The 16,578-nt window shown below is 40.2% G+C and overlaps 1 protein-coding gene across 6 annotated transcripts in view; it reads left to right on the top strand.

The window, feature by feature from the left end:
* The window catches only part of SPPL3 (signal peptide peptidase like 3), a 62,186-nt gene continuing 45,608 nt past the window's right edge, over positions 1-16,578 (top strand). For 2 of the 6 annotated variants that reach the window (XR_008579553.1, XM_054844635.1), the window contains exon 1: positions 5-380. Coding sequence is in view for 3 of the 6 variants with exons in the window: in XM_054844635.1 (XP_054700610.1) it covers positions 358-380 (23 nt within the window). In the remaining 3 variants the exon portion in view is untranslated. Of the gene's footprint in view, positions 381-1,406; positions 1,732-16,578 lie in introns of those variants that run through there. The other 4 variants (XM_054844639.1, XM_054844640.1, XM_054844638.1 and 1 more) reach the window with 4 other exon arrangements.

Raw genomic sequence — 16,578 nt, 5'->3', positions numbered from 1 at the left:
GTGCCCGCCGCCTCCCCGCCCCCGCCCCGCCCCTCGCCGCCGCCGCCTCGCCGGCCATGAGGCCCAGCCGGCGCCCCAGCGCGGCCCTGTGTCGCGGCTGCTGAGCCTCCGCCTTCCCCGCCACCACCATCGCCCTCTCCGCCATCCCCTCCCCGCCCGGGCGGGGACCCCCCCTTCGCTCCCCTCCCTCCTCACAGCCGCCGCCATGTTGGGCCGGGAGCCGCAGCGGGGCCGCCACTGAGCCCCGGAGCCTGCGAGGCGGAGGAGGAGGAGGCGGCGGCGGAGGAGGAGGCGGAGGAGGAGCCCGGGGCCTGGCCGCCCCGCACAGCCCAGCCGGCCGGCCGCCCAGCCGCAGCCATGGCGGAGCAGACCTACTCCTGGTGAGCCGCGGGGCTGAGGCCGGGCGCCGGCGCTGCGGGCCGCGGGGGGGGGGGGAACGGCCCTCGTGAGGGCCGGGCCGGGCCGGCCGCAGGGGGTGTTCCGGCCCGGCCTCCTTCCGGCCGGCCCGGGGACGAGCGGGTCCCGACCGAGCGGGGAGGGGGGCGCAGGTGTGGGGGGCGTGCGGGGAGCCGGCGGCGCGCCTCTCGCCACGGGACTGCCGGCTGCGGGCTGCGGCGGGGGCTGGGGCATAAAGGGAGCTGCCGGCCGAGGGGCTGCGGCCTGAGGTTTAAGCACGGCTGAGTACGAGGGATAAGGGGAAGGGAGGAGGGACGTGGTGCGAGCGAGAGGATGGGGTGGTTGGGCTGTGGGTTCCCCCCCCGCTGACAGCCGGGGGGTGGGAGAGGATCGCGGTGAGGATTAGCGTGGCTGTCATCCTCTGTCCCGGAGGTCTCCTTAGGTGAGCTGGATCTCTGCGTGGCTAGAGCTGGTTCACAGCGATCCTCTGGGCCTGGGGTAGGGACAGTACGTGCTCTCGCGGTTGTGAGTCTGCAGGTAATCTCTCTGCCTAAAGGGAGATTTATGTCAGTATAGGTTGGCTGGTAAGTCAGTGGCATGTGTGTGTGTTTTCACCTAGTGACAATAGGCTTGTTCTGTATACAGGAAATAGAATGAGGAGGAAGAGACCAGTTCCTGTGGGAAGACATGAAGTATAGCAAATGAAAGCAGAGGGCATTTTTTTCTGTGTCCTGACACTGTCTGGGGCCTAGCTGGCAGTGGATCAAAGAGATAAGAGTTCGGTTCCTTCATAGAATTCTGGTTTTTTGTATTGTCACGGATTACAAACAAAATATCTCAAGTAATTTACCTGTGCATTAGCTCTACTGACCTGTCCACTGCATCAATTTAATTGTGGTATGCTTACTGCATTTTAAATCCATTCCAGAGTAATTTCTTAGATTTTTTGGAAAAAAAAAAAAAAGTTATGATATCCTTATTAAAAAAGGAGTTAAATCTCAGCTTTTGACCTTGGTGTGTGCTGAATGTGGAGAAGGGGTTGAATATGCAAGGAATATTCCTATTCTGAATGGTGCTGGAAATCTTTGCCATTACTTTTTCAAAACTTGGAATCCAATGGGGATTTCAGTTCTGCCACACGTTGAGACTTTGGCAGCCCCTTCTCCCATCTTCTGTCACTTCTCTGTCAAGAACCAATATACTTACTGGTCTTTTGCTTTTTAGATGTTCTTATTTTGTTTCACAAGCTCAGTTCAGGCAGTGGTCTGCTCTGCTGTAAGACAACAGCAAAAAGACGACTTCTTTGACTTAAAGGATTAACTACGATTTGTTACAGTAAGTGAATGTTGGTACAGATTTAGGCAGTTTAATGTTGTTCAATTAGATGTGTCTAGTGAACTGTTGTCTTAGTGTATTTTAATTGCAGAATGATATTATAAATTCATGAACTTCTCCAAGATTTGTGAGCTTTCTTTAAAAAACTAAATGAAACAAAATATCAATTGTACATTATTTTGATCTTTAACTCCCTGGCTTTTTTGAATGAATGTCTTTGTCATAGTAGTATTCTAAAGGGAAAGTTTTTAACAGAGGCAGCGAGGAGGATTAACTCTTCTTTAGGTTGTGTATTTTGTGGGAATGAAGTTGGGATTTAACTTGTGCTTCACTGCTTTCTAGGTGGATCACAAGAATGGTAGTTCTTTCTTACAGTACTGAGGTTGTAACAGAACAAGGATATGAGGCTTATGACTCAAAACACTGTAATTTTGTGTCAGTGTTCACTAATGTGTCCTCGTGTTTTTGTGGTTTCTGTCACTTCACATTTTGACCCGTGATCATGATTGAAAGAGCAAAGATCCAGTTTCATACTAAGGAGTTCTGTTCTATAACTTGTGCGCTCTTCTCTGTGGATGTGTGTTTAATTACTTACACTTCTAGCAACAATCTTGTGTTTGTTTATTTTTAATTATGATAATACAGCTCAACAAAAAATTGGCTAGCACTTCAGTGCTTTTAGGAAAAACGCACGTGTTGTCCACTGAGGAAACTAATATTTCAGTACGGAAGAGGCGTCCAGTAATTAGTGCAGTTGTACAGTTTTGAAGCTGGCAGATCACATCCTGTCTGTTTGCTGGACCCGGTCCTTTTTCTGTGTTGCAAAGGCTGCTTTCTCAGAACGAGTGCTTTCCGTGTTCCTTGGTGTAGTGTCTAGTTGCTGTTCAGATGCCTTGTTTGACATCGGAAAATACATAATTTGACATTAAGAAAAATCCTTTCACGTACCTGTCTTTGTATAGATGTAAATTAGTTCCTGGCCCCAGTAGTGCTTCCCTTTTGCCAGGAGTGTAAGGCTTGATTACACCTCTTTTTGTGCATAACTATCAACATGCATCATAGAATCACTGTAGCCTCATAAGATATGATAAAGGTTTGATTTGGGTTTGATTTTTTTTAAACAATTGTCTCAGATGTTTTAGAAATACCTTGTAAAAGTGTACTTACAAGCTATGATTGCTGGACATTAGCATGGTCAAACACGCAAGCTAAATAGGGCTTTTTTCAGTGATTGATGTCTTTGATAATGATGTTATTTTGAAAAGGTGGGAACTAATTATCATTTTGCTATATTGTTTTATAAATATAATCTGAGGTTTTAAGGTGGGTTTATAGTTTTCTTTTAATTACCAAATGAAATTAATTGCAATTACTTTCTTTTATAAAGATATTATAAGGAGGTACTTATGCTTTTTCCCCATCCCTTTCATAATTTTAAATACATAAGTTGTCTTTTGTCACTATTCTTGTGAGTTATTTCTTCCAACAACCTCTTCTCCTTTTTTTTTCTTCAATAATGCCCACACCTATAACCATCTGTACTTTTATTTAGCTCTTTTTTAATATCTTAAATAGTCTTGCTGACCCAGTATTTCAGATAGAGGTGTGTTATCCCTGAAAGGAGGATCTACTGAGAATTTTGCTGGTGAAACTGAATACTGTCATCTTGGAAAAACTAATTTTAATATGAAATGTGGGATAAGTGCCAGATGGAAATGCTCTTTCAAAGGATATGCACTACTTTTTTTTAAAAAAAGGGTGTTTGAACAAAATGCTTGTCAGTAGTGAGTAGAGAAACTTTCTTTGTCAAGTACCTGCAATAATAGAAGGAAGTTATGAGCGCTATGTATTATACTGTTCTTACTCAAATCTGCAAGTCAGAGGAACGTGACTGCTGCATCGTGAGGTTGCTCACGATTTTATAGATTAAATGAGAGCTGAAATTAATTTCCTGCAAGTGGACTAGATTGAGAGAGGAAAGTGGTTGTGGAATACCCGTTTTGCCTTTGCTTCTGTCTGTACTCCAGCAAGGAAATGGGACTGGGTATTGACAAAAGTTCCTGCGACAACAGAGGAGGGAATAAGTATGGGAAGAGCTGTTTGCCCATCACCAACGTATACGTGTATGAGTAAGAAGTTAGTAAATGCCAAGGATTTTATCTTCAGGCACTAAGCTGTTGGAAGTATTACAGCAGATGAATATGGAAGCAGCAGGACCTAGATCATGACTTTGTGAAATACTTGGTCTTTCCTTAATTTCTAGCACCTTGTGGTGAGATTTTTGCACTGGATCCTATTTAGAGGGCACAGCAGCATGCATATCTTGTTTATCTTCAGTTAGTAGGTGTTTAGTGTTTTTCAAGGCCTGATGTAACACCCCCTCTCTTTTTACTGTTGCCCAGTCTGGCAATAGAGATTGCTTTGTTCTTCTTTTGCCCTTTGAATGCACAAAAGATTTTCACAGCTTCCTTTATATGTGAAGAGAGAAGAAGGAGAAGGAGATTTCTACACCAAAGCCAAATATAATTTTAATTTTTCCTTTCCCAGAGTGTTGTATAAGAGTAATATGGATTGCAATGCGTGCGTGTCCTGTCAGGGTGATGATTAGGAGACAGACTGGGAGGGTAAGCTAAACAAAAAAAGCTGCTGCTGTATTGAGTCACTAATCTTAAAAACAACTAAACTCCTTCTTAAATGTTTTAATCAGTGGAATGATTCTTGTATTAGCCATCAGATGTTTGATGAGTTAAATGGCGATACACTTAGAAACTCTTCTATGTAATGCAAAGGGTGTGGAAATTAAGTCTAATGATGTGTCAGAGTAATCAATAAAGTTACTGGGTTCTGCAATAAGTGTAAATGTACAATGCCATCTTTGCTCCTGGGAGGAATCAGTTGGTGTTAAAAGTCTTTCTAGATTCAGAGGTCTGAGAATTTACTTTCATTGCTTGTAAGCATTTAACACGCTGCCGCCATGAATTAAAATACGGTCTCTTCCAGAAGACTGAGGTAGTGCTTTTAAGTCTTAGTTGGCTGGATTAGATGGGTATGTGGGAGGGCAGGGAGTAAGAGGAGCTACAGCTTGTTGACAGAACTTGTCAAGTACTAGTGAAATAATTTTTTACATTCAAGATTTTTTACTTGCTTTGCTCAGTTTAGGTTGAGATACCTTAACTGACTAATTAAGGTGTTTTGAGGATGGGAGGCAGTTTACAACAGAAACAAAACAAATAATTCACCTGAATTTTCAAAGTATTGTACTTTTTAGGTAACAGATTGCAAAGCATATAGATGAAAATCTGTTGTGCGTACTTTCTAAAAATCTTTTGTGAAAGCCTGGCATACAAACATGGAGTTTGGCCTTTAATCTTACATTTTTCAAGAACTGAAATTACCAGCCACATTCCATTTTAACGATTGTTAGAAGCCTCCTGAGGACAAGGATGTCATTGTATGAATGTGTGCGAGTATCTGGCATCAAAAAAGTGACTTAAACCTCAGTAAATTTGAGAATATCAGGTTTATAGTCAATATGTTTGTCTTTCAGTACCAGTCTCACTTCACTTGTTTGTTATCCTCCCTCTAGCTTTTGCTATCTCTAGACTGTATATCATGTAGGCAGGGATTCTGTCTACAGCACTGCACTGAAAGACAAATAAGGCAAAGAGCATGGGATTAGTTAAGTTTACAGTTACTTGAATGTACATACATATAATGACTCTGATTTAGCAAAGGGGAAAAAAAATTCCCACTTCAGTGCAAAGGCTGTATTTACTAATATATTAATAATTCTTTAAGGAAAATCTTAAAAGTGAAGAGCACAAATCAATGTTTTCTTGGTGCTGGTGTGCAGTACCTATTTTATTTAGATTTAGATTTCTGTCAGTTCTGCCATTAGCCTTTTCAGGATATTGTGGCAACAGAAGTTAATGGTTCCTTGCTTTTTACCCAGTGATTAGAGAACTTGGCCAGGATATAGGAGATCAGTTCCATCCCCCAGAGTTTCTGACCTTGCATCTCTCGCCTTCCAGGGGAGTGCCCTCATCATCAAACTATGTGTTATTCAGAAGTTGAACTTTGTGTGTCCATTTAAATCTGTGTCACTTCATATAGAATACTGTAAATATTTGCTGGGCCAGGAAGCAGACATGCCTTTCTGCCTTAATGATCAAAATACTAATTTGGGATTGGCAGGGACCTGGGTTCCACCTCCTGCCTTGATAAAAACGTCGTTTGGAAGACTGAAGGGACTGTAGTCTGTGGGGGTGGTTCACAGTGCTTTTCTAGAGATGAAAGTTTGAATTCCCACGAACAGAAGACAACCTGAATATGATTTCCTGTGTCACAGGCGAGTGGGCTGTTAGGTATGTGGATTTACCATTATCACTACCTTTTCTTGTGTTTTGTGTCAGCTTTGAGGAGCCTGAGAGCATCTCTTTGTTCTAGTGAAGGGTGTGATCCAATAAAGTAGTTGCTTATGTTGCACGCTTCAGGATTTTGGTATGAGTTAAGCAACCTGATGCTGTTGGAATTTTAGGAATTGTGTGGGGACCACCAGACAGGCCAAATTAATTGAGGATAGTAAGTTCTTCTGCAATTAGATGTGTTTTGGTGAATACCACATTTTTAAGTACTAGATTCAGGTGCTGAAATCTCTATCAATAATCATTTGTCACCGAAACACAAGGTCAAAAAACGTGTATTTATGAAACCTTCCTACAAGAAATACTTTGAAATATGTGTCATGCTTTTTAAAATGCAGTTATTTCAATTTCCTAAAACTTGGAAGAAGAGCAGAATGGATTCTGGTATCTTTTAGTGTCTCAGCAATTTTCTTTCATTATTTCGGAAATGTGATGTATCAACATCTCTGGCAAAGTACCACCATCTTTATTGCCCTTTGACATTTAATGATGACTCTAAGCATTATCATATACTCTAAAAGCAAATAATTGACACAAGCCATTTAGTCAAACGGTCTAATTTAATTCTGGTGACATCTGAGTAAAGTTTCCAGGAAGAACCAAGGCTGAAATTGGTAGGAAAAAAAATCATTGTACACATTTTCTTTTTGGTACTGCATTGCTTTAGTGTAACAGATTAAGATTAAAATTTGAAACGATTCAGCCAATTATGTGGGTTGAGTGAAACACAAGCTAGTGTGCTAGCTGAACTGGATCCAGGCAATCAAACTGACTTTGAAAGGTGATGATTTAATAAGATTAATGGAGCATATGTGTCATTGCAACACTTCTGGATCCCCTTTCTCTCTCTCTAATTCTTCCAAGGATGCTAACGTTGGTGGTCTTTTCTCCTACATCTTTTACAAGTGGTGTTTGTGTTTGAGGTACTCTGATCTGCCAGACCAGGGTTCTCCTCTCATGGGCCATGCCCACCGAAACTCAGCTCTCATGATACATTAAGTGTGTCTTTGTCTACTAGAACCACCATGATGACATTACCTTGGAACGAATTAATTGTGTAGCTGTTGTGCTGTCATCTTCATTATTAGATTCTGTTGAGTATTCCTTTTTAGGGTCAGGTCTAAGCCTTACATCCCAAATTCCCTTGGAGAGCCTCTGTATCTATATGTCACATTAGGTGGCATGGTGTAGACAGGGGTGTCAGGAAGTCATAATGTTCTGCTGACTTTTTGGAAAGATGTTCTGTAACTGATAACCAATCAATTAAACCAGAACATTTTTAATATCCTACAACAACAAGTATTCAAAATAATAAATGTATTAAAGGGGACTATCCTTATACTTTGCTTGTGTGGGGACATGGTCTGAGGATGGAGTGACTTTTTTTTCAGGATGTCAGAACAGAAGTTCTTTAAAATCATCACAGCCAGTGTCCTAAAGTAGAGAAGAGCACGCTAAGAAAATTATTCTCTATTGTACAATCTTGTGCTTAAGATGCCTCCCTTATTACTGAAGTTGCCCATGTAGAAGTTGGAGAGATATAATCATATCTTACAGTTTATATATGGTAGCATTTTCCCTAACCAGTGGAATCTGAAAGGAAAATGATGGTGTTTGACTCTCATTTCTTCTCTCCTCCTTCCTTCTGATAACAGTATTTTCTTTTGTGTTGTCAGGTTTGGATGTTCTCCCTTTACTTCCTGTAGCTAGTTCATAGGCTTTTGACCCAAGAAAGTATTTTCCCATGCAGCATGGGTATGTAGCTGAAGACTCTGAAATGATTCTCTTCCCTTTTTACGCTTTAGCCACACTTCTGCAGGCATCTCCATGACTGAGGTAGTGTGGGGGAAGCAGGAGGAGACCCAGGGGGTTCCACCCTCTGTTCACACACACAGTCTGTAACTTTAGGCATGAGTTGGCAAGCTTACCTGCAGGAATAGGCTTGAACCTAGATTATTCTTCAGTCCAGCTGCTAAAAGAAAAAAAAAAAAAAAAGTGCTGTGCAGTGTGAACTACTGGCTTTTAGATCCAAGCCCCCTCCAGTCCTCTTGTGTTACTGATTAGTTCTACCCAGTCAGTGCTTTTCTGCTTGCAACTTTGGGTCTCAAAAGCCCAAATTTTCGTGTTCGTTCCTATGGACTCTGCTGTTTTTGGACAGAGGTATCTTTAAAAAATCCTTTTGTTCATCTGATAACTAGCCAGAAGATAACTTCAAGTAGATTTGCAATGATACATAATTTTAAATAACTTTAAAAGTGTGTCGGAAGTTTACAGAGATCAATAGAAATGTTAAGAATTGATAGTGTTCCACTGAATTACAGAAGTTTGGGAACTCTTTGCTTACACCATTTTCTCATGTCAGTAGTACCCCAAATAGCAACTTCATGCTAGAATAGCAAAAGCACCGGACAGATGGATTCATGGTGCAGCTGAGTTTCAGGTGGTACAAAAAATCAGGTGGTCTCAGCATGTAAATTTGGTGCACCTGTATCTACACCAGTGGTGCACAGATAGTTGGCAGGGGAGTTCTCCACGCAGGTTAAGTTAGTAGCAAGTGTATATCCTCAGGATTTATTTTACTTTCAGTAGTTACTTGGATTAATAAATTCCTCTTACTCCACTTGAGATAGTGTAGCTTGGGCAAGAGTGAGAATCACAAAATGATTGAGGTCTGCGGTGGTACGATTAGCAGGACAGAGGTGAGCACAGCAGCTGAGTTACGGCTCTCTGCTGCATTGTTAGTTCTGGTGTCTGGCACTTAGCAATCTGCCATCCTTTCTTCTGTTGGATAGCTAGCTCCAATTTAAAACTTGATTTAAATTTATTTGGAAACTTTTGTAGTGGCTAGAAATTCAACAATGAATTCTGAATAATTATTGTAATTAGGATCAACTAGCTGTTAGTACAGATATGCTGGACATATAAGACCAAAGCTTAATGGTATATTGTTATACAAAGGACTATTTTTACTAGTATAAATTTACCACTTTCAAGGCTACAGTTGTGATTTATCTCCCCGTCATCTGTGTCAGACCCATTTGGCAAGATAAAATAGGTGTAGTGTGACTTTGACTTATTTAGTCAATGGGAAGTCCATTTTCCAGGTGACTGTTAGCTAAAGGTGAGGTTGGTGAAATAGCAGGAGGCAAACAGAGCTGGATTATATGGATTTCTGTAGCCTGTATTGCAGATGGGTGAAGTGAGGTATGACTGTGTCTTGCTTTCTAGGTTTGATGGCACAAGGTCATTCTGGTCCTTTTTAGAAGTTCGGATTCATGGTTTGTTTGCCAGAGGAAAGATTATCTGCTCTCTGAACTCTTTTCTCAAGGTGGCTGATCCTATACCTTCACTTGAATAGCTGCCCTGAGAAGTTATCACAAAGGGCTGAAAGCTCTCGTGGGGAATATTATGATCTCTGTAGGGTTTTGAACATGAAGAGTGGAATCTAATTAAGCTTTGTGTTGAAAATAGTTTAAAGAGCTTTTTTTCTTTCTCTCAAAAAAGGAAACTTTAAAGCTAAGTAGTGAAGAGCTGGACTTTTTTTTAAATTTTCTGCTAAATTGACAATTTCTAAAGCAAATGCAGCTGTAAGCAGTTACAGATGGTACAGAACAGAAAGAACCTCTTTATCGTACTTAAGTGCCTTACAAGAACCCCAATGTTAGTTTTCCAGCTAGTTATCTTTCTCTTTATTTTTTTTATATTTTTGCAGATGGAACATAAAAAAGAGCTACCTTAAAGTTAAATCAAAAGATGAAAAAAGTCTGCCATAAACCAGAAATACTTCTCTGCAGGGTGCTTTACTGGAAGAAGTTTCATAAGAATCCCAAAGCACTCTCTCTAAAGAATGTTCCTGCCTTTTTGTTGTTGTCACAAAGGTTTTTGAGATATCTGGGTTAGAATTTCTTAAAAACAGCCTCCATCTGTTCTTGTGCTGCCTGATTTTTGCACCTGGAACTGAAACCGCTACCTTAAGCCTGACACTCAAGCGTATTAATGTACCGTGCCTTCTCTTGCACGCAGAGGTTGTAAGGCAGAGATCAGTCCCTGTCCAGTCTATCACAGGACAGCTTCTCCTGTGTAAGCAGTGTGTTTATCTGTACAGTGGGCACCTGTGTTACTGTCAAGACCTTTTTTTTGAATTTGCCTCTCTTAATTGGAGGCAGCAAAAACAGGGTGCCTGTTTTGATGGGCTGTATTTTGTATTTTCATGCCAGCTGAATCCCCTGTCTTCACTTCATGCAGTTGTGAATAGTCATGTTCGCTTCAGAATCTCACCAGCCATCATCTGATGTTATTTTGTCTTGATACAGACCCAGCACCATGAAAGCTGCTTAACTCTGGCTAGACAGACTCTATAGCTTTGACTCATTCAGGAATGTACTTTCAACATTGTCACTGAAGATTCGTAGTTTGGTGCTGATGGTGTTAACTCATTCTTTTGTGGATTTTTTAATGAAAATAGTGTTTAATTGTACCCAGGCATGGTACAAAATATATATCATAATCCTGTATTGTGTAAGTCAACTCATCAATAGCACTCAGAGCTGCTCTTTCTGTATGACAAGGTCATATTGATCAATTTGACTTTGGTTTTGGCTTGTTGATTGTAAGACCTGGTTGTTAAATGCTTTGATTAAACTATTAGTCATTAGTTTTATTTTTTGATCTGACTTCTGAATACATTGCTAGAAAGACTTTGGATTTCCAAGCACATAATCAATAAAATACTGGCCTAAGTGTCAAAGGTATGAGGTGTGGTTTTCTTTTGTTTTTTTAGGTCAACAATAGAGTCAATATAGATGAGATAACATCCTCTTTTCTGACTTTAGTGATAAAAACAAACAATCTTTTTTTCTGATTAGAGAGCTGACTACAGTTTGATATCTTAAAAAAAAAATAGAATCAAGATATTCTGCATATTTTTAAGTTAAGTACAGGAATCACTGTGCAAGTTAAACCTGGAAATGAGAAAAAATATTTTTTGTAGTGGGGTGGAAAGATGTATTTTGTCTAGGAAGCAATGCAGCAGTCAGATCGATATCCTCCACAGCTGAGAGGGCTTCATAGTGTCTTTGTACACTACATCTTAGGTGAGCATTCTTCCATCAGTTTGTCCGGCTGCATTTTTGAATCTATCTGTGTAAACTACAAAGTGATGATGCTTAGTTGTGGGAAAAGATAGAGATCCTGGGATCTCTAGGATATGTTCCTGGGACCTGTTGTAGGATTTAATTTAATTAATTCTTCCCAGTAGTGCCTGCATATGTACATGTTAAGCTTTTCTGTAGCACTTGTTACCAAAACATCTGTATCTCACAGATAAACCAGTTGTATGGTTCTAGTACAAGTATTCTTGCACTTTCCTGGTCTCTGAACCATTGTGAAGCTTCAGTTGTTGCATTTCCTTTACAAGGAGGCAGTGGCTTACCAAAGAGGTGGGATTTGCAGCATGTTCTCCCATCAGAGTTCTGCTCTACTTGATCAGCTCTATCATTTACAGAAAGAAACTTTATGAATGTGAATAAACACCTCTTTCATTAGGCCTTGGCTCCAGCGAGTATTATATTCCGGATAGTTACAACTATATTAGCAGTAGAACATCTGTACTGCTGGATCTAGATGTGTCGACAGTTACAAAGTCCAGAACTGGGCACAGACTTTATAGTGGTTGGGGCAGTTTGCTCTCCTGCAGTGAAGCTTTGATTACAGCCTCAGCATGCTTGTGCAAGATGAGGAGCTTGGCTGGTGACAGCCCGATGATAAAGGATGGAGTTGGCCATGAGGAAAGTAAGTTAAAACCAGTATATGCACAGAATGGTTTTAGCTAATACTTTGTGAGAGAGTTAGGCCACTCATGATGGACTGTCCAGTATAATGTATGTGTCTTGAGTGAAACTGTACGCATAGAAGAGGATTGACTTCATCTTCTGGTTTTGGCTCCTGGATGGGGTCAAATATAGCATTGAGTATTCCTTTGTGTGCTTGCTTGTTAGGAAACCTGCTGTACTTTTTCTGTGTGGTGTTCTCTGTGGTGCTTCAGATGGAGATACTTCTCTTACTCTGATCTGAACTTCTTTGTTTTAGTTGGTTACCTGACTGTGTCCCGTAAGAAGTCAGATTACAGATTTGTTAAGATTTATTGTCTTAAATATTTAGGTATTCTTTTTCCTCAGTGTGTTGTTTCCTGTCCAAGCACAGCTGCCAAAATGATGACATATTTATCTTACAGTGCTTTACAATAAGATTTACAAGGTGAAGTTCGTTATTAGGTCCTCAGAGGCGAGACAGCTTGTCGTGTCTCTAGTGCTGGATTATTTGTGCTTTTTCAGTTGGTTAGCTCTTGGTGTAGCAAACTGAGCAGTCGCCTCAGTTCACACAATTAAGACACCTTGGCAAGCATCTGACCACGATGGCCATGCAAAATCTGCACTTGCCTGAATGGGCTGAAGGGCAGTCTCAGCACAGCAGTGTTGGTGTGGGGCTCTGCCCTTTATGCTGGGTTTTCTCTTGCAGAATATTGCAAGCTAACAGATATACAGAAATTTCCATGGATATCCTGAGAGTCTTCTCTTTCTGCCACAAGTAATCTGTTTTCTGTTGTCATTGCCCTTTTTTAACTGCTTGCTGGCACCATGACAACCATAATATTCTGCGTATGATTGAATATTGATAAATATGGCTGGGATGGTGCGCATTGGCTCAGTTACACACTAGATGCAGCCCTGGATCTTCAGAGGATGTCTGGTACTCGGGTAATATGGCTGTAAGAGGAGAAAGGTGAAGTTGAGCTATTAGTCATATATTTATCTTGAACCACCTTATTCGGAAGAATGCCATTTCTGGACTTGGATGACTGACAGTGTCTGGGATGAGGCTGAATTGCATTACTAGAGGACAGGCTGTGTTTTCTTTTGTTACAGACTGAATTGTCTGAAGCCTTGTTCAAATAACTTACTGCTTTGGTTCTGGAAAACACTAATATAGTTTCCTTTCATTATGGTAAAGTGTGAAAATTTGTTATCCTTTGTTACTAATAGTAGCCTTGAATTTACTGTTTATAGTTTATTGGAAGCTTTTTGTAATGGATTTTTTCTGTGGTATTAGGAAACTTGCTGTTGAATAGCCTTTATCTTGGTACTGCATAGGAAATGGATAGCTTTGGATGAACAGGGTTCCAGAACTCCATGACAATTTTTTAATAGGATCTATATGATTAATTTGGAAAGGCTGCAGTGCCATAGTCTTTCAAAATTTAGACCTGTTTGTTGGAGTAAGATAACAGAAGCTCCTGACCCCTCCGGACACTGAATAATGCCCCCAATCATCTGAAGAGACCCAAATTATTCTCCATTTCTCTGGCTTATTAATTCTTTGCTGGCAATTTGTGTGAGAGAGAGGAACAAAGGAAAGAATTTAAAAATAGATGTAGGAATGATGTGAACTCATGATTCTTAGAAAGTATGGTGCCTTATCAGGGGAGCGATGTCCCATATTTTTTCCATGCAAGCTATTCAACACTAAAATTAAGCAAGTATTTAGATTTTTTTAAGGTTGTAGACACCTCAGGACAGCGACTTCACAAAATGCCCAAATAATAGAACTTCATAGTGCTCTTACTTTGGAAACAAAGTTTGCTTTGAGTAGTAGATGTTTTATACCTAAAAATGTCTTTGCTGTATCATATGTCGAGATACTTTTTAGAAATCAATGCTAAGTGGATGTTTTCTTGATGGTGGGTGGTACTCAGTTAAATTTTTAGCATGTTTGTAACTAAGCTTTTTTCCTCCTTTCCTTTTTTTTAATATATATTTTAATTCTTGTGTTACTAAACTTCAAGATGCCCTTACCCCCATTTCTGATACGTGGCAAGTGGGGAACATAGATCCAAATGGTAATAAAAATCCAGCACAACTCTGTAATACCATTTGCCATTTTCATAACAAAAGTAATTTTTTTCCAATCTTTTTATTATGGTAGAAATGTACCAGAGATGTACCAGAACTTGCTTTTCATTTTGCAATTAAGAAAGTGATTAACCTGTGTCAAGTTGGGGCCCTCTCTCCCCGGGAAGAAAGATGACATGAATGTGAAGGTGTGCTGGGTAAGGTTCGAGAAACGTGTTGTATTTCTGCTGCCATGTGATTAGCAGTGTGGTTCCTAATTCCTCTTAAGGTGTTGCTCTGTTTTAAATCGGCTACAAAACCTCCTTGCTGCCTCGCCAAGCTATGCTTTCCCTACTAGAAAGTTAAAAAAACCCTCTCAAGTAGAAAATGTGAAGAGAGCAACTGAGAAACTATGTAACTCTGTTGGTCGGATTTAAGATCTGTGTTGTTGTTTTCATGACATTAAGAGAGAATGGGAAGTCCGTGTTCTCAGCAGAGTTTAATGGCAAGGTAATCAGTTACCTGCTTTGCTTGTTAACAAGCCATTGTGTTCTGTACCGAGTGTAATTTTCACACTAAGACATACTCCATGTCTATAGTTGAAATGGGAGTTATGAGCTGGTATGTGTTCCTGAATCTGGGTCTGTTCAATCTGGGATGTAGCCATTAGTCTGGCATTTTGTCTAAATAGCAGCTTTGCATTGCGTATGCTGGAGTTGAAAATATTTGTTATATCACTTCTTGGACTCATTACTGTAAAGTGCTTGTTTCTTAGAAAATATAAGCAGTGTTACAGATCATTAATATTAGCAAAAAAAATCACAATATTAACTGTTAAAGGACTCTCCTTAAAAAGAAATTCCATGTAACTAGTCATTAAACTTGTCTGTATGGACAGTTAGCTCTGGGCAATTCTGTGATGCTTTTTCTGGCTTATTTGTTTATTCTGACACTTCAGATTGTTTGGTTTATTTGCTAATCATGAAGAAAAATATTTCTGCTGTTCTAGAACATCCTCTGGCTTAAGATGCCAGAAACTTGAGCTGTCTTTTGTAGTGACACTCTACTATTCCAAACTGTTCTGGGGAAAGACTGAGTGAATCTGGAAGCACTAAACTTAAGTTTATTTTAAATTAAATAACCTGTATACACAGACTTTAGGAAGAGCTTCTATACTTTGGGGCATTCACTTGGATGGGGGGGGTTTGTTTGTTTATTTTAGGAGTTCATAATTATTTAACTTCTTGAAAGAAAATAATTTCTATTGAATGGCTTATGCCATGGCATCGGAAGTCTGTAATCAAATGCTACAGACACTACTGTTTTGCTACAACTTGCCTGTGACAACTGTGTAAACATTAAGTTAGGTGACTGTCACGGATGTGCTAGGACATGCTCAGTTGCTTACATTTCTCATAGCTCACCATGAGGAGCATCATAGCATTCATATAGCTGTCTTGTGTTTTGTAAAGGAATTTTTCACTTGTGCAATAGTCTGGGCTTAGACAGGGTAGAGATGCTTATATTTTTGTCTTTTGCTAATAATGTCTCAGGTGGTGTATCTCTAGCCAGTGTCTTCTGTGTGAACTTTCAGGGAAATCATCATTCTGTGCTTTGATTATTTCCATACTACCACAGCAAATAATTCATGCTGCTGATTAGGACGCTGTTAGAATTGCACAGAAAGATGGGCAGGGAAAGAATACAGCCTACTTATAATTTATTTGTCTTATAAATTTATGGAACGGTTACTGCTAAGGCAGCTCACAGTTTACAAATGAAAATATATAACCTTCTGATGTATGGTATCTGTCTACTGAAGGTAGAAGGCAAGAGCCACATATTTCAAAGAGCCTTGTTTTGTCTGGTGCATATGGAGGGATGTGGTTAAGAGAAACATTGTGTCCTGAACTTGGTTTATGTTCCACCAGAGAAACACACATTGGGAGAGACCCCCCTGTTTAAGAGGGCCTGAAACTGGAAGGCCACGAGTTCCCTGAATAACTGGCAGTTTCATGCTTGGCAGAGTTTCTCACACAGGTCTCGGAAAGCAAAAGGAACCGTCTTTGTAATTGTGAAGTGAATGGGAAGCTGTTGCAGAGTCTGGGAAGTAGGTAATAAATCGAGAAGACTATTTCAGTGTTGGTTGGAGTTCAAAGAGACATTAGGAGGCCTAATTAACGTATGTGTGAAACATCTGGGAAATATCAACACTGAAGAAAACTGATGGTAGTGTCTTCGTCATCCACATCTAACACTGGAGACTCCAAAACTAATCATAGTTCTGTGGTATGTTGTGACTGCGTGTCACAAGCCAGATAGGCTACTTCTGCCTCTTTTGCTCCTGTTAAAAGTAATATGAATTAAATTCCATCTTGTCTGACTTGTGGTGGATAATTTGTATACTCTTCCCTCTCTTAAGAAAAAATTATTAGTAATTCTTGTTTAATAAAAAAGATTAAACACATCAACATTACCGATGACATTTGAGTGAAAGATGTGTCTCCATTGGTAGTTCATACTGCGCTGTGTGTCTG

The sequence above is a fragment of the Grus americana genome, chromosome 16 (assembly GCF_028858705.1).
Source record: "Grus americana isolate bGruAme1 chromosome 16, bGruAme1.mat, whole genome shotgun sequence".
Taxonomy (NCBI): Eukaryota; Metazoa; Chordata; class Aves; order Gruiformes; family Gruidae; genus Grus; species Grus americana.
Note: the sequence above shows the minus strand (reverse complement) of the source record. Positions and strands in the feature narration are given on the sequence as shown.